Source organism: Brienomyrus brachyistius, chromosome 18, assembly GCF_023856365.1.
Source record: "Brienomyrus brachyistius isolate T26 chromosome 18, BBRACH_0.4, whole genome shotgun sequence".
Taxonomy (NCBI): domain Eukaryota; kingdom Metazoa; phylum Chordata; class Actinopteri; order Osteoglossiformes; family Mormyridae; genus Brienomyrus; species Brienomyrus brachyistius.
Genome location: NC_064550.1, coordinates 13,228,247 through 13,253,434, shown reverse-complemented (window position 1 = coordinate 13,253,434; position 25,188 = coordinate 13,228,247). Strand labels below are relative to the sequence as shown.

Genomic DNA, 25,188 nt, shown 5'->3' with positions numbered 1-25,188 from the left:
GTATTTGTGCATTAGCACGGTGTCTCCCAGTCCGGTCCTTGGGCACCCACAGTCGGTCCATGTTTTGCTTGGGATTAGGAAACACTGTGTCCGCGTGCACCTTGTCAAACAGGGCAATGTAGAGGGAGAAGCCAAAGGTGTCGCTCAAGCCGATCCTTTCCGCCAGTGTATCGCACAGCTCTTTCGCTGTGGTAGCCGAGTCTGTCAGCAAGGTCTTGGTTGTGCCGTCCATGAAGGTCACCGGGAGCATGATGGGCTTCTTTGACTTTGTGGCCTGGGGGAGGAAACGCAACGCAGTTAGAACCCATGTTTCTACAAATACTGATCGAGTAACACACTGCCAATAAATTCTTTATGATTCAATAAAAGCATTATAGACTATGCAGAAGTTTTCAGAGTTAAAATTTATGAAAGTCGACAAAAACGTCATTCTCCCTATTAAAGAGTTTCGGGAAATGAAATTGAGGTAGTGTTGGGCAGTTCAGGTACAGCAAGTACAAATCCAGACCAGGATTTTGTTTCTACCAACCAGTTGAGTACTGTGACTTTTTATACTCAACTAGTTGGTAGAAACAAAATCCTGGTCTAGATTTGTACTTGCTGGACCTGAACTGCCCAACACTACCTAAATTTCAATTCCGAAACTCTTTAATAGTGATAGTGATGTTTTTGTCAACTCTCCTTGCTGAGCCTGACATGCACATCTCTAAATTGAGGGCTAAAAGATTTGATGGAAAAGACTCAAATGACTTGAATGGAGTTTAGAGTTGAAATAAACAAGGAGACCCAGGTTCTCCTGGTTTTGTGGACTGTAAGACACTTCAGAAAATGACTTTTACAGTGAATGTGAAGGCACTTACACTTATTAAGTAACAGCGAGTGAAGGAAGAGGGTGGAGAAGTGAAGCTCACCTGTAGTTCAAGCCAAGATGGTGGCTGGACCCGAGTCCCATTCATAGCAGTTCTTCTTAGCCGCTCTTCCAGGTAAGAGGCATAACCAGGAAGAGCCATGTTGATGAAGTTCTGCAGATACTGTGAGACAGTGGAGCAGAGGCGTGAAGTTCAGGTCCAGAACGTAAAAATCCAGACCAAGATTTTGTTTCAACCAACCAGTTGAGTATGTTCTGACTGTGACTCATTATACTGAAACGGTTGGTTGACACGAAATCTTCGTCTGGATTATTACTTTCTGAACTTGAAACATTTACCTCTGCAAGAGAAACCCACAGTTTGCACAAATTATGTTTCCTAATGAAAAAGGGGGATGAAGAACCAAACAGAAAAATTAAATAGTTTATATAAAATATCATGTGTGAGTTAGTGATGTCATACTTTTGCAAATTTCATAGAGGGTGCAAAGCAGCCAACGCAAAGTGAGATGAGCAGCCATCCGCGTACGTGGCTGGTCTTTGAAGGGTTCTGGGTCAGCTGCTTGCAGATCTGACAGTAGATCTCATCTCTGAAAAGAAGAGGGTCACCGTATAGCATCATACTCACGCATTCACTTCACAATCTGAGTATTCCGCAACTTCTGTAGTTGTCAGAAAGAGCGTCTATATCTGCTGTATGGAATCTATCGTTTACAGCTACAGAGGCAGACAGACATCTGTTTGACTGGAATTTCGTGTAAGACAATGAGGAAATCACATACATTAGATGTAACTGAAGAGCAAATTTTTAGAACTCAGTCCATTTGTTGTTGTTCTTGAGATGAATCTGCCAATACCCCAAATTCAGGCTTCCTCATCATACGTTGCAGTGCTGAGAACCAAAAGTCACTCAGTCCTCATGTAATCCAATAAAGATCTTTCATCATCTTTCCAAAACTCACTAAGCCTAAAGATATTTTCGCAAAAACTTATCCCATGGACTAAGTTTTGTAAATTTGCTCTTCAGTTAAAGACAATACATGCTGATGAACTGTGAAAATCATTGGACACCTTCAGTTAAAGAGGAAGAATACGCATTTCAGTATAATGATCAGTTAATTCCAAAGACAACATGCTCTATTCCACTGCCTCCTTGGCTCAATGACACTTTCTGCAGCTACTAGAAAGAGTGCTAAGGTATCGATAGCAGAAGTGATTTGTATTGGTAGCATATTTAGAGTAGGTCATGGAGGTTGACTCACCTGAGGGCAGGCCGCAAAATGCCATTGCCAATGATAAAGTGCAGCTTCTCCAGGTTGGAGGTAGGCCGCTCCTCCAACATGCTGTTTCCCGGAGTGCTGTAGTCAAAATCGTTCAGACGCCTGATCACCTGGAGTGGAAACAGGAAATGTCTCCATGAACCCATGGGCACCCCCTCACATAAATGCTGAAACTATAATAAGTCAATGTATTTTTAGTCAAAGGTTAGCAGAGGTGGAAATTTCAGGTCCAGAAGGTAAAACTCCAGATCAAGATTTTGTTTCAGCCAACCAGGTGAGCATTTTGTGACTTTGACTCTTTATGTTCAACTGGTTGGTTTAGAAGCATTGGTGAACCATGATTAATAGTAATACAGTAGCTCTCACCTCCTCCGTGATCTTTGACTTCCTCTTCAGAGTGAGGGAGACTAGCTTGTGTCGCGCAGTGTTTTGCCGGTGGCTTTCGACAGCAGTGCTCTGTGAGGCAGAGGGGCTTATTATACAAGGCCGCGGATTAAGCTGCATTAATTAGAGGATAATTTGTTGCTGGTTAAGACCCCAGGAGATATCAGTACTTTGAAATGTGCGTGAATCACCTCAGGGATGCATACATGCAATTGCACAATTTTTGCAGCTTTGGAGATAAAAAGGTTGACTAAAACAAAAAGGACCACAAAAACTAGAAGTTGGAAACCTGCTCACCATCCACTCTCTATATCAATTTATCCAATACAGGGTCAAAGTAAGTTACTCCAATCACAAGGCGTACTATCACACACAGTGGGCAATTCCCTGCTTATCTAGTACGGGGTTGTGGTGTGATGGGCAATTTATATACACTGGTTCATAAATAATGCATGTCTTCAGATATGTGTTTCTCAAGCCAATTCTCAGGGACCCTCAGACAATCCACATTTTTGCTCCCTCCTGGCTTGCAACCAAAAAAAGAACACCGATGACCTGGCACAGGTATGCTGGGAGAAATGAAACAGACATACCAGCATATTTGAAGCCACGTAAGTATCCACTAGCTACCATGCCTGCTACTCACCAGAAACAGATGGTTCTCAGTAACCTTCAGCTTAGATACATATTTCAAAACAAATCTGCTCTGCAGTGTGAGAGCGCACAGCTGCTCTGACAATATTACACCCAGTAAAATGACTCAGCTGGACTCCCGGTGGAACTTTCTCACCCCTCTCAGTCCCTCCCCGTTACCCCTTCACCTCCTCAGCTCCCTGCAGGGCCTTCAGCTCATGCTTATACGTCCTCTTCCCGAGGGTCTCGTAGATCTTCGTCATGACGGGAATCTTCTCGCTGCCGTCGTTGACGACAGCGTGGTACTTGGGCTCCGGAAGATCACCCATAAACCTCAGTGTCGTGATCCAGACGGCCAAGGCCGCCTGCGAATTTTAAGCACAGTATGTTAAAAAATGAAGAATAAAAAAAAAACATGTATTGCAAAAAAATTAAAATATATAAATACAATGGAAGCTCTCATATCCAGTATTCAAGCGACCGACAACTCTAAAATATCAGTACAAAAATTAAAAATTCATCATAAGTAATACCACCATTTTCTTAAAAGCATACAAATACTTGTTCCTATTCCTGTCTACAGAGTGATGTGCTTTAGTCCTCTTTCTGCTTGTTCTGCTGTTGTTTACCATGCAGTCTTGTGTCTATTGAATATCCGGCAGCACAGCAATCATTAATGTGTGTATATATAATATGGGTGACCAGATAATCCTTTTCAGGCAGGACACTTTGAGCTACTTCTGCAAACTACTTTAAAAGTTTCCTGTGCTTGGCTACATGGTCCAGTTCTTTTTGCGCTTTCACTGGAACGTTTGAAAGATTCATCCAGCTGTTTCACATTAACATTAGTGACACATGGCAGTATTATAGGACACTGACCAATCAGCACACAACTAGAACTCTGCTTAAGGGAAACCTACGATCTTTTGATTGAAATGGTAGTTTACAAGTGTCCTCCCTGACATGCATTATCTGGTCACCTTAGTATAAAAGGATTAAAAAGTTTAAGAACTGTGTTACTAGAGTAACATTCGACTAATTGGAAAATACCAGCAGTGCTTTGCTCCCAACTTTGCCAGATGTGAGGACTAATATTGTCATTTAAAGATAAGTAAGACGCTACATCTTTTAGGGAACGACTCATTGCAAATGAGGTAAACTAGGCAGTGACATTGTGACTAGTCAGGAGCGGGTTAAGTACCATCTGATCTCCCTCGTCTTCATGTAAGAGCAGTGGCTGTTTGAGGGGGCTCTGCGTGTGGTACGGCGTGGCACTGCCCTGGAAGTAGGTGGCGGCGAACTTGGCAAACTTATACTCCGACAGGTCCTCCTCCTCGGCCACAGGAAGTGGAAGAACTCTGGCCACGTCCACCTCCTCCACCTGCTCGGCCTTCCCTGGAGCCCGCTCCAGGTCCTGGTGCATTTGTGTGTGTGCGCGCACGTGGGCATACACACACACGCATGCACAGAGCCACGCACACGCGCGCAGGAAGAGGCGCGCACACGCACACCACAGCAGGACAAAAAAAAAAACGGCTTCTCTCAAATTTAAGTCGGCACGAGTAAAATAACACAAATTATACTGAATAGACAGATGGCAGTCAGTTAAATGAGTGATGACGTGTGAATGTTACAGAATGCCTCTTCTATTCAGGGCTGATCATAAGTGGGGAGAAAGGGGAAGATTTTCAGGAGTCTGGACACTAGGGGGGCTCATGAGTGTGTGAGCATGGATAATGGCAGCTTTGCTTTGGAGAAGGGAGAGGCCCATTTGATAGAATTTTTGGTAATACTTTACTTAAAGCAGTCATATACAATACATTATAGATACCTTCATAATGCATTATAATGCATTCAAGTCTTAAACACGGCTATAAAAAGGCATAACACATTATAACTATGTGCATTATGCATTATGAATGCTTTATGAAGCTCTCATCTATAATGAACTATTAGTGCCTTTATAATGCAGTATAAAGCATCCTTAATTCTTGTACTGGCCATTATAATGCATTATGAAGGTATCTAAACAAAGTGTTTCCAAATTATTCAGGGGCCCAGCCACATTTTTGTGCATCCCACTTTACTTTCAGAAAGGCACATGGAGGCCTCACCCAAAAGCTTAATCAATTCATTAGCCTTCGTGGTGCATTAATTGGAGGTAAGCATAGTGGTGCCCTGCCTCATTACCTCGAAGCCTATGGGGGCCTGCCCCTCCTGCCCAGGGAAGGTACCATTAGACCCCAGGAATCCAAACACTTCATCCACCACATCCGAGTCACTGACTGGATCCTGCTGGACCAACTTCCCCTGCAGCAGCGCCCCCTTTTCGGGGCAGGCTTCCTCCCATGCCTCCTCTTCCTGCATGGCACTTGCGCTGGTCAGCTGTTCATCATCCTCCCAGGCCTGCTGCACAACCATTGCCTCTCTAGGCCACCGTGTGTCTTCGGCCAACAGGAGGCGCCCTTTCTCCTCCAGAGGTAGGTGACCCTGCAAGAAAAAGGAAGGAGAAGACATGAGATGCCACTTAAACAGAGGTGGAAAGTTCGGGTCCAGAAAGTACAAATCTAGACCAAGGGTTTGTTTCAACCAACCAACTGAGTGCTCTCAACTAGTTGGCTGAAACAAAACTTTGTTCTGGATTTGTACTTTGTGTACTTGAACTTTCCACCTCTGCTCTTAAACAACACAAACAATTCTCCAGAAGATAAATTATCGACACTAGAATCATCGTAGTGGTAAAGGAAATGGATTTAAGTCCCACCAGACCACTTGATATGGGTTAATTTCCTCCCCAGAAGTGCTTCAGGAATAAACATCCAGGCCAGTAGAGATAGCATACCTCAGTTCTGAGCCGCTCGTACATCCTGCGAGCGAGCATGCCACGCGCGTGGGCCTGGATGCTGATGACAGCCCTCAGACGATGCCGGAAGGCCTGTCTCGCTAGGAGGCCTCGGTACCATGCCTTCAGTACCACGATGCTTCTCCGTGCAGCTCTGTAGCTCTGGTAAACCTTGCGAGATCGATAGACGGCCTGGAGCCGTAGAAAACCCGTCCGCATCTGCCAGACAGAGACAGCTGTGCTTAGAACTTGATGACCGAGAATAGATCTGAATACAAAAGTTGATTAATAAGCCATGAGACTGTGGATCCCAGAAAACAGAAGAACATTGGATGCCAGTGGAACATGGGAAACACAATAATCACAGAGACAGTGGAATTCTGACAATAGTCACGCAGAAACGCACCTTACCGTTCTATAATTCTTTCGACAGTGGTGGCCTTTCCAGATTTTCTGAATCAGTATCACAGAATCCCTGATCTTGAGAAATCTGGATCTGCAGAAACATGACCATTGGTACTGCTGCAGTTACGATACTATGCTTGTAACTGGGAGTTATCATTACCTCCTTAACATAAAGTGTACCAGACATCTCTGACGTAGTCTGTGGTTTTGCTCACAGACCAAACTCAGGGATTCACCTTAACCTCACCTGTCTCTGAGGCCCCGCACAGCCTTCTGGATGAGGATGACCTTGCGTGTAATGGCCGTGTCGCGCTCCATCTCCAGCCGCACGTCATGGTGATCCTACGAGATGAAGCGAACGAGGTCACGAAGCGTCCTCGGTCCTTCACAGGGGCGGAGCTAGAAATTGTGGCCCCCTGGCAAAATGTCACCTTGGGCCCCACATTATATAATTTTATGCATTCAAGAGCCCCAGTAAAACGCTGGGTTCCCTAAATCTGCCAGGATCTCCATGCCCCTACTGTGGCCCCTGTAAGGTTCTGGGGTCCCTGAATCTGCCAGGGTCTCCATGCCCCTACTGTGGCCCCTGTAATGTGCTGGGGCCCCTGAATCTGCCAGGGTCTCCATGCCCCTACTGTGGCCCCTGTAAAGCGCTGGGTCCCCTAAATCTGCCAGGGTCTCCATGCTCCTACTGTGGCTCCTATAAAGTGCTGGGGCCCCTGAATTTGCCAGGGTCTCCATGCCCCTACTGTGGCCCCTGTAAAGTGCTGGGGCCCCTGAACCTGCCAGGGTCTCCATACCCTACTGTGGCCCCTGTAATGTGCTGGGGCCCCTGAATTTGCCAGGGTCTCCATGCCCCTACTGTGGCCCCTGTAAAGTGCTGCGGCCCCTAAATCTGTCAGGGTCTCCATGCCTCTACTGTGGCCCCTGTAAAGCGCTGGGTTCCCAAAATCTGCCAGGGTCTCCATGCCCCTACTGTACCTGTGGTCGTTTATACTTTTTACTTTATTTGTTTCATTTTAATTTGGTTTCTTACGAGATCTTAGGCTTCATCACTTGCTCCATCCATCCATCCATCCATCCATCCATCCATCCATCCAACCGACCGACTGACCACTTGGGTGCAGCATGTGGCTCAGCAGGTTAAACCTCTGTGCCTGTGATCACAAGGTTGCCAGTTCCAACCCTGGCAGAAGAGACACACATCCATGGGCTCTAAGCCAGGCCCTTATCCCCCAGCTTCTATCCCAGTCAGTACAAGGCTAGGGTACATCCTGGACAAAATGCAAGTCTACCACAGGGTACACACAGCCAGTGGGAGGAACCCCCCATCAAACAGGGTGAATAGACACACATACCTGTACAGAGTAGAGGTGGGATTTGCCCCCTGACCCTGAAAGCATGTGGCAGTTTATGCTGCTACCACCACAGCCGCCATCTAATACGCAACAAATGACACAAAATATCAACAAGGCAGTGAAACTGACCTTAAGGAAAATCTTGCTCTTCCCCATCTGCCAGTCCTCACCGCTCCCCACGATGGTCTCCAGGATGCGCTGGCATGCTACTGTCACGTTCCCCTGTTGGAAAATGTGTGTTTCAGTGCAAAAACAGTATGTGCAGTTCCTGCAGTATAGTGATCTGCAAAAAAAAAAATCCTAAAAATTTCAGACCAAGTTAATCATATTTTTTGACAGGCAATTGCTTATCCAATAGCAACACCGCTAAAACTTACTCTCAACAGAATCTGGCTGCACAGGAAATGGGAATTGTCTGGGTGGTATTTTCCACTAGAGGGCAGCATCTATACAAACAAGCCGATTCATTATACTTGTACTTACTGTACAGCTTTGATACTAAAGGCTAGGAATATAGCATCATATAACCATATCTGCTATCTCAGGTTTTGACCTGACCCTCTGACTCATTAACAAGTTCCTGCAATGCTTTTGAATTAAGTTACAGATTTCACTGAGGCATCTATTGGCTACTTGTGCCTATTCTGCCGACATTTACACATGATCTAGCATGGAATCCATCTTAGACTATGTCCTTTGTCAGGGTTAAATAAAAATCATAAAAGAAAAGTTGTTCTGCTTTCCTAATCTCATTCTGACCTTCATGGGTCACTTGTGCATTATGCCATATGTGTAGAGGCTGAAAACACTTTCATGTGACACCACAAGGGGGCAGCACTCCCTCACCTGTTTGAAGGCAGGTTTGACGTCAGGCAGAAGGACTCTGTAGCGGTCCACAAACTCTGCAAACGTGTAGCGTATAGGGTAGCCGGCGCGGCGGATTCGGATGGTCTCCATCATGCCAGAATAGCGGAGCTGCCGAATGCAGAGCTCCCGATCAAACAGCTACAGTCGAGAGATATAGGTGTGCAAATGGCCGTGAGGCAGAAACAGCAAGAGCATCCAAACTTCTAAGCAAAGCAGTCTGAAAAGTTAGACTTGTAAAATTCCACATTCTGTTCAAATATGTGTGTATGTTTCTGTCAGGGTCAGTGCCCGTCCAACGCTGTCTTATGTGTCTTGTCCCCTTTTGGCCAGCAGGTGGCACTGATCATTCTGTTGTTTTGTAGCCCTTCAGCCCGTAGTGTCTATCCCTGCTCCCTGGACTGCAGCCTAACTCTATGGGTTGAGTGAGCGGCTCAAAAGCTGTACCTCTCCAGTCATGAATTTGAAGCTGGCTGGTGATTATCATCCAGTCTAGCTTCTAGTTTTACACCTTAGAAGACAGATTAACTTTGTCGTTACATTTTAGTTAGCTCCTGTTTTTTCTTTTTTGTATCTGACCCCTTGAACCTTTCTCTCTGTATTTGTGCAGCATAACAGTTTTCTTGCTGCAGTGTAGTATTATTATCAACCAACAGAAACACCGTGCCATAGCGGATTGTCCTGTCTTGCATCATTACTTACAGCAGCACCCATTTCCCAGGGCAGGTAAGACTCAGAGCAGCCGACACCCACGCCATACGCCTGAGCACCAGGGAAAGTGTTGCTATGGCAGTCGGTTGCCAAGGGATTGTCGTGGGCTTACCATAGGCTTCTTGAACTCATTGGGTTTGATACAGCGCACAAAGAATGGCTGGCAGGCGCCTAAGGTCTTCATGAGCAGGTCCAGGGAGCGCTTGAACTGACTGCTCAGGGTTGGTGAGCGTTTCCTGGTCTCTGCCCCCTGCATGCAGGGAGGTGCGTTACACATTGAGAGCTTCACTTCCTTTTATATCATTCACTCCTTTCTTCCTCTCTATCCAACTTCATTTTCCCTTAATTTGAGCCTCTCTTTTCCTTTCCATCTCAATGTTTCTCAATGACATTGAGAAATTATCGCTAAGGTAATAAAAGATCTTAAAAATCTATGTGGAATCACGAAGGACCTCCCAGCTACGGTACATCACCATGGCAAGGTCGGTCTGGAAGATCTGCTTGATGAACTTATTGCTGGAAGTGTAGATCAGCTGGATTATGTCACCATGGAGACCGTCTCTGTTCTTCTCCAGGAAGCCTGTAAGAGGTCAAGATCTTCCTCTGTAAGGTTTCTGCTGGCTTCTGGAGGTCAGCTGCATGCAATGATTCAAGCTAAGAAGTCCAGCAGTTTACTTCATTTGAACTTAGTCATATGTATTCATTTCATTCCCTTCCCAGAGGAAATGAAAGAACACCACTCTGTGACTAACTTAATTATCTGCATGGCGCAGAGGGACCAGTCAGTGAGATAATTGACTTTGTGGCATTGACAAGCTAGACCAAACCAATTTTGTGCTTGGTGTCCAGATATAAGTCGTGACCAATCGAATTAAATTATGGGGTCATGTGGAACGCAACAATTTGAAGCTGCATAACATTACATAACACTCTAACTCCACAAGAGAACAACACATTGATTCTGTCATAGAATGCAACACTCTACGAAAATATTTATACTAGTAAATCCATATTGTGTATAGAATATCTAGGGACATACTCCAGAAAAAGAAAATGTTATTTAGTTAGAGCTTGCAAAAGTTGCAAAATATAAATGAAACGTAACATAAACCACAAGCTGCTTCCAGCTGACTGCTGTTTTTGATGGAAGAGCTTCAGTCAGCTGTTAGTTGAAAGGATATCATGTGACAGATAAAAATATCAGGCAGATTGGAGGGAATCCCGTATGCAGTACCTGCAGTGTCATAGTAAACGGTGCCAGCAAAGTGTTGGATGCCGAACACCGTCTCGCGGCTGTGCTTGGGGGGGAAATAGATAGGATTGGACTTGTGCTGGGAGTTGAGCTTATTCAACATGGTACCATCCGTGCCCTGAAAAAGGTCCCAGTAAGGAGAATTTAGCAATAGATTTTATATAAGTGAAAACATTTCTACAATCGTGGTCAGAATGCGGACCCCAATACTCCCGCTAGTCCGCCAATATCAGCGCAGAAGCTAGGTTTGCATGAACGACGACAGTTTGTCAAAACAAAAGGATTAATTAGACAATGGGAATATAGCATTCATTACTTATAGCGGTTTGTCCTGTGCAGGGCCGCATGGGAGATTATGGAAGGTATGGCACAAGGCAGGGAATAACCCTAGACAGGACGCCAACCCTTCGCAAGGCACACACACACACACACATTCACACCTGTGAATTATTTAGTAACTCCAATTCACTTTAGCATGTTTTTGGTCTGTGGGGGGGGGGGGGGGGGACCCAGAAAACCCAGAAGAAACCTCAAATGACAACATGGTTAGAACATGCAAACTCCAAAAACAGAAAAACTAGTAATCTGGCGTTTCAGAGATTATCTGAGATTAACTCTTTTGAGGTTTGTCTTCTAATTCCAGAGTGAAGCAGACTTATTCGATGAGAAAGTCAGGGCCCCTGAGACGGCACCTTTGGAAACCTGCTTTCTTCATCGATGAGAGAGATGATGTTCATGGGCTTGATGGCGATCATGTCGAGGGCATCCTGGTTGTCGGTGAACTCGATGTGCTGCCACCTGATTCCCTCCAGGTTGTACTCCTCCTGCTCGAGCTTGAACACATGGTGCACGAAGAACTGCTGCAGGGTTTCGTTGGCAAAGTTGATGCACAGTTGCTCAAAACTGAGGGTAAAAACAGTCAATGATCAGGAGAGAAAGTCACCAACGAATTAAATTACGGGATCTGAACCTGCAATAAGTAGCAACTTCCAGGATACAAATTGGTCAGCTTAGCAACCCATCTATAGCTATTTAGAAAGACATTTCGGTTCTTTAAGTTCCTTGATATTTAAGGAGTCTCATCTAGACTTTGCGATGAGGTATACCTGTTGATAACAAAGTTCTCAAACCCAAAGATATCCAGCAGGCCGATGGATGTCTGCATGTATTTACAGTCACTGGGGGGTGGTTTATAGATGGCAGCATTAATCTTGTCCACGATCCATACAAACAATCTTCCATAAATTCCCTAAGATATGAGAATAAAAAGGTTCTAGGTTCACTGCTAATGGGAAATAATGGTGATAAATGACTTCAGATCTATAACATCATTTGTAACTGAACCCATTATAGCATAGTTACGGTACAACTGATTTTCACAAGCTCATATTTCAGGTCTGACATATCCTCCCTCGAGTTCATAAAGATGTAGGGCAGAAGTCTCTTTGCAGATCCTTAGGAGGATGGAGGAGATAACCTTCACGAAAGCGTCGCGCACATCCAGCCCCTGCTCCACACTGAGGAGAGTTGATACAGTCTCTCCTCCAGTGACGAGGGTCCTGCTGGTCAGGCAGCTCATCACCTCCTCAGGATCCACCTACACAGCAACACATCAGAGCAAGCAATTTACAGCCACTGGCACTGTACGACAACCCATACTGCTGCAATCTGTGATCTGTAGACAACAGGACAGGAAGGTCTTACAAGCCAGCTATATATAACCTCTATGAAAGATATCCTCCGCAGAGATCAATAATGTAATCATATAATAAGTTACAAATTATTTTTAATCTGTTACAGACTGTCAATGAGTTGTTGAAAGCTTTGAAAGTGTTTTGAGGGTGAAACCCTGTGTAACTCAGCTGTATAACCTTCTTAGTGCAAATTGCATTATAGTAAAACCTCGGATTGCGAGCATAATTCATTCCGGAAACCTGCTTGCAATCCAAAGCACTCGTATATCAAAGCGAATTTTCCCATAAGAAATAATGGAAAATCAGATGATTCGTTCCACCACCCAAAAATGTTCATATAAAAATGATTAATACAAAATATAAAGTAAAAATGCATAAAACAAATTAACCTGCACTTTACCTTTGAAAAGAATCGTGGATGGTGTGAGGGAGACGAGAGAGAGGAGAAGAGGACGGTTATTTTCTAGGACGACTAAAAATTTTGCTCATCTTTCAAAACACTCACAAACCAAGTTACTCGCGATCCGAGGTTTTTTACTGTATTTTGAAGCAGGGAGTGGAAGGGGGATTAATGTTCCAAATATGGCCACTAGGTGGCAGTCCTGCATACATTTAAGGAATGCATTTGAAAGTCATGGTCCATTTGTAAATCTCAATCTGCATCAGGTCTTTTATAATGACTGAGAATAAAAGTTATTCAGCCTAATAATACTTAATGACAAACAAGAGCTGTAGCCCCATTCATCATAAGTATTCTGAAAATATAAAAATATGAACAACATAGCGATATCTGCAAGATAATTCTCTCTGAATATATAGCAAAGCATAAAAAAATGAATTAATTGGTACTTACCTCATTGGTACATAACTAATAGTTTTGACAAACTATGTACCCGGTCTGCTGGATCAGTACCAGAGAACCATCACCGTGGAAACCAACACACAATCTAATAATCTTTTCATATATAAAATTTGCTAACAGGACCATACCTTTTACATATCCGATCATGATTTCATAAAAGTGCCCATTTGAACAACGTCAAACCCTTCAGAATATCTAAATAAACATGGCGTGATGAATTATCTTGTCATGCAAAAATGAAATGCATAAGAAGACAAGGAGGCACCTGCCAGGTCTGAATTGTTAGTTAATTACGTGAAAAATACTTCATTCTAAAATGCTCTCATTTATATTTTCGTAAGACGTTGTGAGTTAAAAGAGAAATCTTGAAATTGTCAAGAAATGCACAAAATAGGAGACAATTTCTTCATGGGGGACCAAGTTCTTCACAGAAAATGCATTTGACTTTTACTTTGGTTTCTAAAAAGCTGTAAGCTTCTTGAAAAGTCGGTTCAAAACATGCGGTGCATTCTGACCTCCAGCAGGGCGGCAGCAGTAGTGAGGTTCGTAGAGCACATCACCATGCAGGCATCCATGTTGTCACGCATTCTGGCTGAAGATGAATGGGCAATCAGAAAATTACAATATTAAAAATTACCGACTGGGGTATACTTTTAATAATAAATGAAGTTCATTCCTTTGCTTTAACTATTCAATTTTAATTTTTTAACAAAACATTGACTCAGTAATAACATAACTTTATGACTTTAATTATACCAGAACAATTTATAGGACAAAAAAAATAATTACCTCCGAATGATGGAGAAATTGAGATTTTTTTTTTCCGACATAATTTCTTGATAACTGGTAACAAATTACTCACTGTCTGGTGAGAATTAGTGGTAAGTTTGGTGGGTCAGACCTACGCCAAAATCATAGGATGGCCATCCCAAAGGTTCAAATTTGCCCCACTGGCTCTGGTGCCCTCTGCTGGCTCACCTTCAAAGCACAGGTTGCCAATGTGCAAGATGGCTGCAAGTAGTTTGGAGATTTCCCAGCTCTCGGTGTCAGTAAACATCAGAACCTTCATTGCAGAGAGGATGTTGGAGTACTCCTTAAGGTCATCACGGCCATCACACACAACACAATTTCCCTGAAGAAACAATAACCAAGCACACACGTACGTGCTATCCTAAACGTGGTCTTTCAAACACCAAAAAAACAAATAATCATCCTGATTCCTTTTGAACAGAAGACATTCAGGTGTCTCCTACGGTATGATGATACAGGTTTCTTGGCTACAGTACTAAGGTTTTTATGTCGAGCCAGGAGCTAGGTCTTTAGCATAATGTGTAATTAAGTTCTGCCTGAGTTGGAGTAAGCTAATGAGACAAGCATGTAGTTCAGTCAGGAGATGCTATAGTCGAGCTGTCAGATCGCAGCCTGAATCAGGAAATGCGGAGATGGGCAGAATTTGTCAGTCACAGTGACGGCAAGATTTTTGCCGGTTTGCGATGAAACCATTGTGATACCAAGACCTAGTTATTCGGTAACAATAAGGTTACCGTTGGTTACCGTGTCATTGCAAAGGCAGATGGAATGGATGTAGGAAGTAGCTGCAGAACCACGTTTCTCACCATGGTGAGGTAGATATAATCTACAGCGTTGCCAAGATACAGCTTCTTCTTCATGTCAGGGGACATGCCCTGCAGCATGCAGTAAAAGATGTGATAGTTTCTCTCGTCTTGAGTCTGGATATGGGAGAATATCAAAGATCAGTCCATTGATGTAATGCAATCCATTTGTACAGTACTGATTGTACATTACTACATAAAACATTAGGTACATCATTTAGGTAAAAGTATGTTGTTGTGTAACCTTCAGTCCACCCTTTGTTGCTATAATAACTTCTGCTTTTCTGGGAAGGCATTCCATTAGACGATAGAACACTGTGGGTGGGATTGCCTGCCATTCAGGTTGGGTATTGATGTCAGCTGGTCAGTTCCCTTTCCGTGAGCTTGTGGGAAATATCACTTCATAACTAAACTTGCCCCCCGATGATTCCACTTCACTGCACTTGACCATTGCATCTCGTTCAGGTCAGAAATTTGGTGAGCTAAGTTTTTGGAAAGATTTCATCCTACCAAGTCGAAAGTCACTAATCTCTCCCGTAAGACCGCACATTCTATTGACAGTGTTTGTTGTTGGAGATTTCATAGCTAAATGCTTAATCATATACCTGCGTCATTGAGTAAGAGTGGTATCCACATGTCTACAGACCTGTCTACAGACTCTGGATTTCTCCAACAAGTACTGCTCAATCCTGGCCCCTTCAATCACCCCTCTGACATTGAAGTGGATGTCAATGTATTTTCCGAAGCGGCTTGAGTTGTCATTGCGAATAGTCTTGGCGTTGCCAAAAGCTGCAGAAAGTGAAAGATACAGTATTGAATAGTATACATACAGTATTGAATAGTATAGATACAGTAGTGAATAGTGAAAACACATATAACAGTCCTATCATTTGATAGATGATTTATAACTACTGAGTTACTGAGATGACAGTATACTGTATGACGCCAGCTTTTCAGTATTATCACTAACTTTTGGGTGTCACAAAACACATCTCATTATTATTTTATCCATACTACTAATCTGCTTACCAAATTACGGACGTAAAAAAACATCTATATGGTACCGAAAAGCTGGCATCCGGCCAAATGTTTCACCCGGCATGTGAAGCCCTGGTGATTATTGCACTTGCGTGATATAATATCGATTTGATGTCGCCCAGCCCTAGTTCAAAGTCACATGCTCCCATTGTGTTGCGAAATACAGATCAGCAAGTAATACCAGGGTGTTGTTTGGCATTTTTGGGCAGCCTGTAGAAGGCAGAGCTGTCTGATCCTGACCTTCAAGGATGGGCGTGGCCTCCAGGACTTGCTTCTCAATCCACGAGTGCTGCCCGCTGATGGACGCCAGGAACTGTAGGATAAGCTTGGTGCTCTCAGTCTTTCCAGCTCCTGATTCACCACTGGAGTATAAATGCCAACACATATCGTAACAGACAACAACACAGCATAACAAAAGATAACAATGGAAACTCACTCTGCCATACAACCATTCACACCAGTAAAAGAAACACAACCATCTAATAATTGTTAACATTTCAAATAATGAGCTGAATCTTGTTTGCATGTGCTTGTGTTAGCTGAAGGTTTAATGAGTCTGTTGTTTGCTTAATCGTTGGCATATTTGTATCTCAATGGCTGGCTGAGTGTTTGCTATCCATCCAGTTCCCCCGAAGAGACACTGCACCTGATGATGCAGCACTGGTCTTTGCCACTGCGTCTCATGCTGAAGTAGCAGTTGTCGGCGATGGCAAAAATATGGGGCGGCATCTCGCCCACCTTCTTTCCGGTATAGAGGTGGATGTGATCTGCCGTGTAGATGGGAAGCAGCTGGTAGGGGTTCACCGCCACCAAGATCGACCCTGTGTAGGTCTGTTGGGTCAAGGGTGAAAGGTCAGGCGCAGGAGGGGAAAAGAGACAAAATATAGAAGCTTCAGTCAAAGATATTTGAATGACAAGTGAGGGAACTTAGGACCTCGGAATACATTCTGTTTTTATGGAAGTGAGACACCCAGACAAACTTCAGGCAACTCAGCAATTTATATAGTTTTTGACATATTGTGCTTCAAAAGCATTTATATGGAAGACTATATCCAGTATTGCATATAACAGAGGCATGATATAGCTGTACCCACACAAATCTGAACATAATCTCAAGATGAGGTTCAGGGTGCAGTGATATACAGCTTGTATTTTTCTAACATGGAAGTAAGGTCTCATGAAGTCCCTATATTAGATGATGCAGTGCTTCACCAGTAGTGTCATTTAACTCCATAATCAGGCCCTGTAAAAAAATATACAATCACCTGCCACTGAATCAAGCTTTAATGGGACATCGTGGGCCCATGACTCTCCTTTCTTGCTGGTACAGAAGACAGACAGAGCTCTCTCTGCGTAGGTGGGGCACAGATAAACGGAAAAGCAGGAAAGGATATTTTTCCCCAACCCTGAGCTGAGGAGCTGCTGTGCTATCAGGTGCTCGCTGGTTAGTCACGTGCCGCAATCAGGTTCAAGTGCTTGGGAAAGATAAGACAGCGGTTTGTACTTTGTTTGGCCGTTTTAAGCTTAAGCGGATGCCGTTGGTGCTGTACTGTTCAGTGCATGAAGTATGCTTGGCATTCTTATTAATATCTACTGCTACATGTGAGTTATGTGTTTTTATCTTCTCAAAGTAAACTTTTAAAAGGAGTCAAATACGAAATGTAATTTGTACCGGGAGGAAAAAAAATGTTAGCTAATCTGACCGATACAAAAACCTTCAGCTAAATATCAACTATTGTGCATAATCGATGGTAACTTTTTAGATGGGCACATTTTCATGAAACCAATATATCTGACAGCATTTTCCAAAGCAACTCACAGTAGAGTGACATGTTACAATTGATGGGTGAGACTTGGGACTTTAAACCACAACCTTTCCATTTGTAGCACAATGCTTAGCTGATTGAAGTACAAGAGTTATTCCCAAAGACTATGGTTTGTTTGCTCAGGTATTATTACATGGCAATATCTCTCGTCTTCCTAATTTAATAAACAATTCCAGTTGTTACATGCAGAGAGTTAATTATAATTTTCCGTGTGTGTGTGTGTGTCTGTGTGTGTGTGTATGTGTACAAAAAAACAGTGTTTGGATAGATGGTATTCATAGCTTGGGTCCTTATTGAGCTAGTATCGGAAAAATTCATCGCAGCGTCTTGAAGCACTTATGTAAGTTGCTCTGGCTAAGGGCGTCTGCCAAATACTGTAAATGTAAATGTTATAAAGGACACCAATAACTGTGATTTATAGTTTATGCCAGTTGCAGTCTTTAACTAGTTGGAAACATATTTATCTACAGCTCAAAGAAGTTGGAATTCCTCACATTAAAGTGGGTGATGATTGAAAGAGTATTTGCCAGGACAAAAGTGTGTTGTCCACACACAAAATAATCCGGTTTAACTATGTAAATACTGTTAAGCTTGGTGCTGCAAAACACCTCTGGGTGACCCAAGCAGCAGACCTTGCTAATACCACACAGTACCAATCAAACTATCCACCCATCCATTTTCCATAACTGCTTCCCCTATTCTGGGTCACAGGGGGGTCCAGAACCTGTAGGCACAGGGCCCAGAACAACCCAGAATGGGACATCAGCCCATCAGCTCACCATTCACACCTATGGAGAATTTGGTAGCTCCGATGAGCCTCTGCATGTTTTTGGATGCGAGTACCCAGACAAACCCTAAGACAACATGGAGAGAACATGTAAACTCCACACACACACAAATTCCAGGCAGAGACTCATACCCGGGTCCCGGAGATGTAAGCCAGCAGTGTTAACCACTGCACCACCATGCTACCCCTGATCAATCTATCTGAACTGATATATCTAATCTCTGTCTGGACAACATCCTCAGTCAAACCACTGGCGACTCAGGAATCTCATCTAGATCAATCCAATGCAGAGACCTCAAAAAGACACAACAAAGAACTCACCCCTAGGGGTACACGTGCTGTCACCTCCCCCTCATCACTCAGTCTCAGACTTAATCAATCGTTTTTTGAAAATAGAGCCTGTTATTAATAATTTAGAGAAAGGCAGAGCCTGAGTTCCAAACAACAGCAGCTCCCTGAGGGCTGGAGTACAACAGTCTGTTCTATCTTTATCGGTCTATGCATCTCTACGCCTGATAATAAAGGGGAGGCTGCTGTTATCAACACAAGGGCTACGGTGACATGGTATTTACACTGCTGTCATCAAAAAGAAGCACTGGAGCAGACAAAGACTTCACTGGATGCCCTTTTCAACAGAATTTTTAAACAGTGGTGTCTGAAGTTTGAGCGATGGCCTGTGATACCCTACTGCTGTTGTGGCCTATCAAGTAGTGGAACCAAGCATTAGCCATTGATTTTACCCTTCTGGTGTCTTCTGTTGGTGACAGAGATCAATAGGTATATTAACCGATTCTCAAAATATAATGCTCTGGTGTAATGGTGGAGTAATGGTGGTGTAATGATGGAGTAAAGGTGGAGTAATGGTGCTACCATGGGAGTTTAGGATCTCAGAATTGATCCTGGGTAAGATTGTAACTTAAAAAGAAAGTCTTTTCAACTGATTAAAAACTGTCCTTTACAAGCTACCAAGGAATGGATACCAAAAATGCATTAATCAGGACTTTATTATGTAATATGAAGGCTGGGGGAATGTGGATTTGAAACATCCGTCTCCAGTTTTATTTAGTACACCAGCACCCATTAGTTAATGGGCCCATTAGTTAATCCTATTTTTCTGAGTAAAAATTTTAGACCGGAAGTGCTGCACTGTAGAACATTAATGCAAAAAATTATGAAAAATCATGAGAAGACCTGATCTGTTTTTTTAACCTGAAGAGATATTAAGCGAATCAACACAAGACAAAAAAATTGGTGAAATAATTTCATGACACGTTATCCAACTCCAGCTTTGGGGTTTGGGGAATTTCTAGATGACATATTTAATTTGATGTTGCATAGGACCTGTGAGGGCATATCCATCTTAATTATTTACAGGTTTCATCATGGCATGTTTACCAGACATTTTTCAGCCTCAGAAGAGTTTGACCTCTGATTGGCCTAAAACATGCTGTAATTATAGGGCAGTGAGAGGAGGCTATGAACTCACGTAGATGAGGTGCTCACGGTAGCGGATCAGAAGGTTCCTGAGGATGCCAGCCTCATTCAGGTCCCCCAGGCGGATCATGTCAGCCACCCCATGCACTGAGGTGGGGTGCATAGGCTTGATGTTGGTGGCATTCAGAGATGAGAGCCAGTGCTCCTAGTGTGAGAATGGGGTACGACATGTGACTCAAAAATCCAAAATGGCAGGTGTCCAATTTTCAGAATGAAATGCAAACAAGAAACAGCTTCAGTCAATACACAAGATCATTCCATAATGCTTTACATTAGCTGCACCTTCATAATTCACTCATTATATGATGAAATAGCATTCAGTGTACCTTCAGAAAGCATTTATTTTGCATTCATAGAACATTAAGGACATCTTCATAATGCATTCACAGAGCATTCATAAGCACCATGTAAGCATACCTTAACAGCTATAATATGACATGACATGATATATGATATGATGTCAGACATGAATCTGAATTTTTTTGTGCATTAGAGCAGCTCTATTTGCAACGTAAAAAAAAGACTTGAAGACACAAATGCATACATTTAACATACCATCGCAATGTATGTATACCTTAGCATCCTAACATACCTTAACAGCTTTAATACACATTAACAGTAAACATTATTATCATATCATGTTTGTCATTAGTGTATATTAAAGCTGTTAAGGCATGTTAGGATGCTAAAGTACACTTACATGCTGCTTATAAATGCTCTACGAATGCATGAAGGTGCACCTAATGTTCTATGAATGCATAATTAAGGCATTATGAAGGCGCAGCTAATGTATAGCATTACCGATCATTCATTAGCAAGGTCAGAATGAACTGGTCATGTGCTAAAGCACTATCTTTGCTGGTATGCATTCTGATCTGACTATAGAGCCGTAGGTTACTGCTAATTAGAGAGACCTCATTAGTTAGCTAGAAGAACCAATGCCCAGACTCACGTTTCCTTCGTCATCCAGAACGTGGATCTGGCCAGAATCACACAGCTTGACCACAGCACCGAGGGGAACGTCAAACTCCCGTTCTGTCTTGAGGTCCAACCATATATGGTCCCCCTTCACGAGAACCCAGTTGTTTTCTTAATAAAAATGTACTTCATTCTAAGGGCCTGTCATTAATGCACACTCTGAGTGATTCCTGAATGGCTGCAATGCTGAATCGGAAATTCATCTCCAGTTGCCTATTAAATTTGCACATTTTTGACACTCAACTTTCAGCATCCGATCAATCTCCATTCGGTGTTACTGATTGACCAAACTGCTCCAGTGACCCTTCCCAGCAAGTATTCATGAGTACAAATACATCTTAAAATATACCAGGAAGATTATGAATTACACTGAAGTTACCCTTATGTCTACAATGAATAGCACAGAAAATTAACAGGTTACTATTGTCAATGTGGCTATATACACGACCAATCAAAAGTTTGGACCAACAAACCCACAGAAAGGTTTATTTGTACTATTTTCTACAGTTTAGAATAATTATAAAGACATCAAAACTATAAAACAACATACAGCCAAGGAAAAAAATGAGACCACAGCACAATTTTTTGTTTCACTCATTTCTTAATTTATGGGTTTGTGTCTGTGAATAATACAGATGCTCCTCTACTTACAAACTTTCAACTTACGAACTTTCAGACATACGAACGAAGAAGACTAAGTCCAAACTGTGTTCATTGGGCTCCCGTTTCCTGTCTGCAACATCAAGTTTTTGTCATCTAGTATGACTTCTGGCCCCTACTCCCGCCGCGCAGAAGCGTAGCGTGCGAACTCCCAGCATACTAGTTCTTTGTACTTGCGTATATACTTAAAATTATGTTGAATAACCACTTACAAACGTTTCAAGTTGCGAACGGCCATTCAGAACGTATCTCGTTCGCAAGTAGAGGAGCGTCTGTATATATTTTCCTGCAGACTGCAGCCTGGCTCTTCCCTGCTTCTCATTAATGAATAGCTAATTCTTTGCTTTATGGGACTTCAATCCTGCTTCTAGAAACCTGATACAAACTAACCTAGCAGTGCACGTCACACCTGCACTTAATATTTCCAATTCCTTTTGAAAGTTACATGATGTCATCCTACGATTCATGAAAAACTGTTGGATAAGGTAGCGGTCATCTCTGGCATTAGAATGTCGCTTCTGTCCTTTACCTGGCTTGTTTCTGGTCGTTCCCAGTGTCTCCTGCTTTACCTTATTCTTGTGTCCTGCTATCTTAGAAATTTTGAACCTGAAAGCATCCTGCTGCTCAGCATAGCCTTCTGCCAGCAGAACTGGGATTAAACCATGATATAAAAATGCAGATTTGCTTAGAAATATAGAGTAGCCTCAATTTTTTCCATGACTGTACATGGAATTATGCACCAACCAAGAAAGTATTACACAAAAAAAAAATTGTTGGGGAGCAGCAGCTGTGGATTGGGACTCAGAAGGTTGCTGATTCAAATCCCTGGGTCGGCAGAGTGATCCCACCATTGGGCCCTTGAGCAAGGCCCTTAACCCCAATCACTCCAGGGACTGGCTGGCCCTACTGTCTCCTCTACACCAGTTCCATGAGGTGGTCTCCTGAGATGCTTTCCCAGCTGTCCTGAAGGAGGTCCCACATATGCTCAGCACTCATTGCCTGCTTTTCTTTCACTCTCTGACTGGCATGGATTAGGTAGTCACCCTAGTCAGGTGACCAGGTCATGTGATGCAACACTCTACCAATTTTCTTTCTGGGCAGCTTGACGTGTCCAAACTTTTGACTCGTAGTGTATATGTATAAAATCTATGCAACACACACACAGTGGAGATGGAATTTAAATCCTGGATGTGTAGTTGATGGCGATGTCCACTGAGCCAGTGTGGAGAATATAGGTATGCAACATCCATAAGGATCATTGGGAGACAGAGCAGTTGGGATGGGCTTAGAGTCTGGGGCAAAAAGATATGAAAATGTATGCTTATGGTCACCTGGCTCACCCTTCTGGGATGTAGCTAAGGGGCATTTCCCTGTTAGACATTGACCCTTTTAAATGTAGCATTACATTCAGTATGAAACCTGGCATAATTGTGGTCACATGATCTAGTCACATTGTGACATCTCAGAGAGTTTTCTTTACTCCATTGAGAGATGAAAGGTCCCTTTGAATTCCACTAATAAAATTTGCTTCCCACATATAAAGCAATGCAAAGAACAACTTGCCACATTATCATGGCCTGCCTTACCTGCTGCAGAATGACCATGGTTCTGATTTATTCCTGGACATCAGAAGTCAGAATGTGGGCCCCCTGTATATCATAAGGAGATAAGGACCACCCAACAATCTGGACACAAAAAGAGGTGGAGTCGGCCCCTTGGCGTAGCAAGACATAACAGAATGAAAAGCGGTACTTTCTTGTGGGCAGTCTTCCATAAAGAATATTACAAGCCATTCCACTATCATTAGCATATACTTGCATACATTTAGCAAACAACCTTGCAGAGTCAGCCCCTCATCCATCATTACACTGAGAAACAAATTATTAATTACATGCACAAGTCAGAAAGAGAGAAAGTCAGAGTTTTGGATAAGGAGACGGCATCAGACAATATCAGAGCTACAGAAGAACCTACATATGACCACAAGGTCTCTGACTTATAGCGACAAAGTTCATGGCACATTGCATAACATAAATGTACAGCAAAACAAATAAAGAGCCAAAAAAAATGTCAACTGAAGGAACGTAGAAATAGCACAGCAATCACTCTACTCAGGCCATCAAACTAATATCCTCTAGCGAAGCCTGGGGTACATTAGGAGAAAAACAGTGCCCAAGGCCTGGAAAATTAAAGCAGGGATTTACACACCCAAGCCTAGCTGTTTAATCACAGTTAGCCAGAGGGAAAATACAGAGGATCTCTGGAGAGTTTGCCCCTGTGAGAGACATTCAGAAGCTCTGGGACTCTCAGCGGACAGAAAAAAAAGATGGAATTCGTTGAATCTGCTTGCAAACGCCTTTTTTACAAAGGTTTTAATATTGGTCATTAGTCTTCTTTTGCCTCTACTACCATTTTTTGGAGTTCTCTATAACACCCTGTAGCATTCTGTAGCATCTTGGTAATACCGTGAAGTTCCTGTAGAATTCTGCCATGTTGTGCAAGGACTTCTAAGATCGTGTGGTGTCCCTAGGCATTGTGTAGCGATTTGTAGCGTGTGTTGTACTCTAGTTATCATGCGGTTCTAGAGTGTTCCTTGTGGCACTTCCCAGTCCATTGAGTGTTAATCATCCTTGCCATGACTCAGCAGGTCAGATGAGAGGGAGAAACGGAGACCGGAGCTCATTCCTTCTTGGGCTTTACTCAGATTCCTCGGGCTAATCCTGTTGATTATGCAGAGAATTCTGCACTCGGGTTTTCTGGGCCGCTGCTTTTTGTTTGCTCAGGCTTTTTCCAGAGAGTCCGGGGGCAGATTTTTCACGCCAGATGACCAACTCAATAAAGTGAAAGGAGGCTGGAGGCTGACAGCCCTCAACCGAAGAGGCTGTCCGGAGTTGGGCAAAGGAACAAACTACCTCCTGCACAGTTTCTGTCATCCCCACTCGCACACATTACTCAGGATCCAGAGCATGTGATTTAATAGCTCATAATAACAGTGATACCCTGAGACATACTCTACCAGTCAAAGGTTTTTGCGCATCACAGTTTTTTTTACCATATTTACACCATAAACTACAGATTTTATATTCTTAGTAAGCATTGGAAAGTTGAGTGGACAACTGTAAATGAAAATATAAATCAAACAAAACAAGTTTCCTTTATAACCTGGATAGAGTATGTGACAGTGCATTTCGGATGTCCCATTAACTGGTTGTTTGGTGATGGCAGTCAAATTCTAGGCCGTCCTTCAACTTTAAATGCACCAGTTACCTGTTTCATCCCATGACACAGAGCAGTGTTTAATGTCCCTTGTAGAAAGGATGCCTTGCATTTTCTCTGCTGTTATAACTGGTAGTGGAGATTACTTTGATGAATCAAAGACATGACATTTTCTTAATTAAGTAACACACATCGTGAGCATGCTGTAGATTTATTTGTTAGCGATGAACACTGAGTGTATTTTTAGTGAATGTTAATCGAGTAAATACAAATGCAGAAAATCTCGGGCGTGTACAACATTTTTTTGACTGGTAGTGTAAATAAGAGTCAGCCCCATCTAATGTAGCAAATGTGAAAGCTGAATGAGCAGTGAATGAGCAGTGAATGAGTAGTAAGCAGCATTAGCATACCGAGAATATGGTA

The 25,188-nt window shown here is 42.9% G+C and overlaps 1 protein-coding gene across 2 annotated transcripts in view; it reads right to left on the bottom strand.

Annotated features, from left to right (window-relative positions):
* Positions 1-23,153, bottom strand: part of LOC125712807 (unconventional myosin-VIIa-like) — a 35,427-nt gene extending 12,274 nt beyond the window's left edge. Inside the window, exons 1-28 of one of the 2 annotated variants that reach the window (XM_048983269.1) lie at positions 23,136-23,153; positions 20,864-20,977; positions 19,904-20,056; positions 16,451-16,635; positions 16,045-16,166; positions 15,413-15,555; positions 14,770-14,883; positions 14,132-14,285; positions 13,669-13,745; positions 12,075-12,194; positions 11,704-11,846; positions 11,290-11,500; positions 10,580-10,715; positions 9,819-9,925; positions 9,458-9,595; positions 8,617-8,775; positions 7,900-7,992; positions 6,660-6,754; positions 6,419-6,503; positions 6,004-6,226; positions 5,356-5,630; positions 4,367-4,579; positions 3,354-3,530; positions 2,515-2,604; positions 2,131-2,258; positions 1,332-1,458; positions 912-1,031; positions 101-274 (exon numbers count right to left, since the gene is read on the bottom strand). In XM_048983269.1, coding sequence (XP_048839226.1) covers positions 101-274; positions 912-1,031; positions 1,332-1,458; positions 2,131-2,258; positions 2,515-2,604; positions 3,354-3,530; positions 4,367-4,579; positions 5,356-5,630; positions 6,004-6,226; positions 6,419-6,503; positions 6,660-6,754; positions 7,900-7,992; positions 8,617-8,775; positions 9,458-9,595; positions 9,819-9,925; positions 10,580-10,715; positions 11,290-11,500; positions 11,704-11,846; positions 12,075-12,194; positions 13,669-13,745; positions 14,132-14,285; positions 14,770-14,883; positions 15,413-15,555; positions 16,045-16,166; positions 16,451-16,635; positions 19,904-20,056; positions 20,864-20,977; positions 23,136-23,153 — 3,894 coding nt within the window. Of the gene's footprint in view, positions 1-100; positions 275-911; positions 1,032-1,331; positions 1,459-2,130; positions 2,259-2,514; positions 2,605-3,353; positions 3,531-4,366; positions 4,580-5,355; positions 5,656-6,003; positions 6,227-6,418; positions 6,504-6,659; positions 6,755-7,899; positions 7,993-8,616; positions 8,776-9,457; positions 9,596-9,818; positions 9,926-10,579; positions 10,716-11,289; positions 11,501-11,703; positions 11,847-12,074; positions 12,195-13,668; positions 13,746-14,131; positions 14,286-14,769; positions 14,884-15,412; positions 15,556-16,044; positions 16,167-16,450; positions 16,636-19,903; positions 20,057-20,863; positions 20,978-23,135 lie in introns of both variants that reach the window. The other variant, XM_048983268.1, reaches the window with a different exon arrangement.
* Between the last annotated feature and the right edge of the window lie 2,035 nt (positions 23,154-25,188).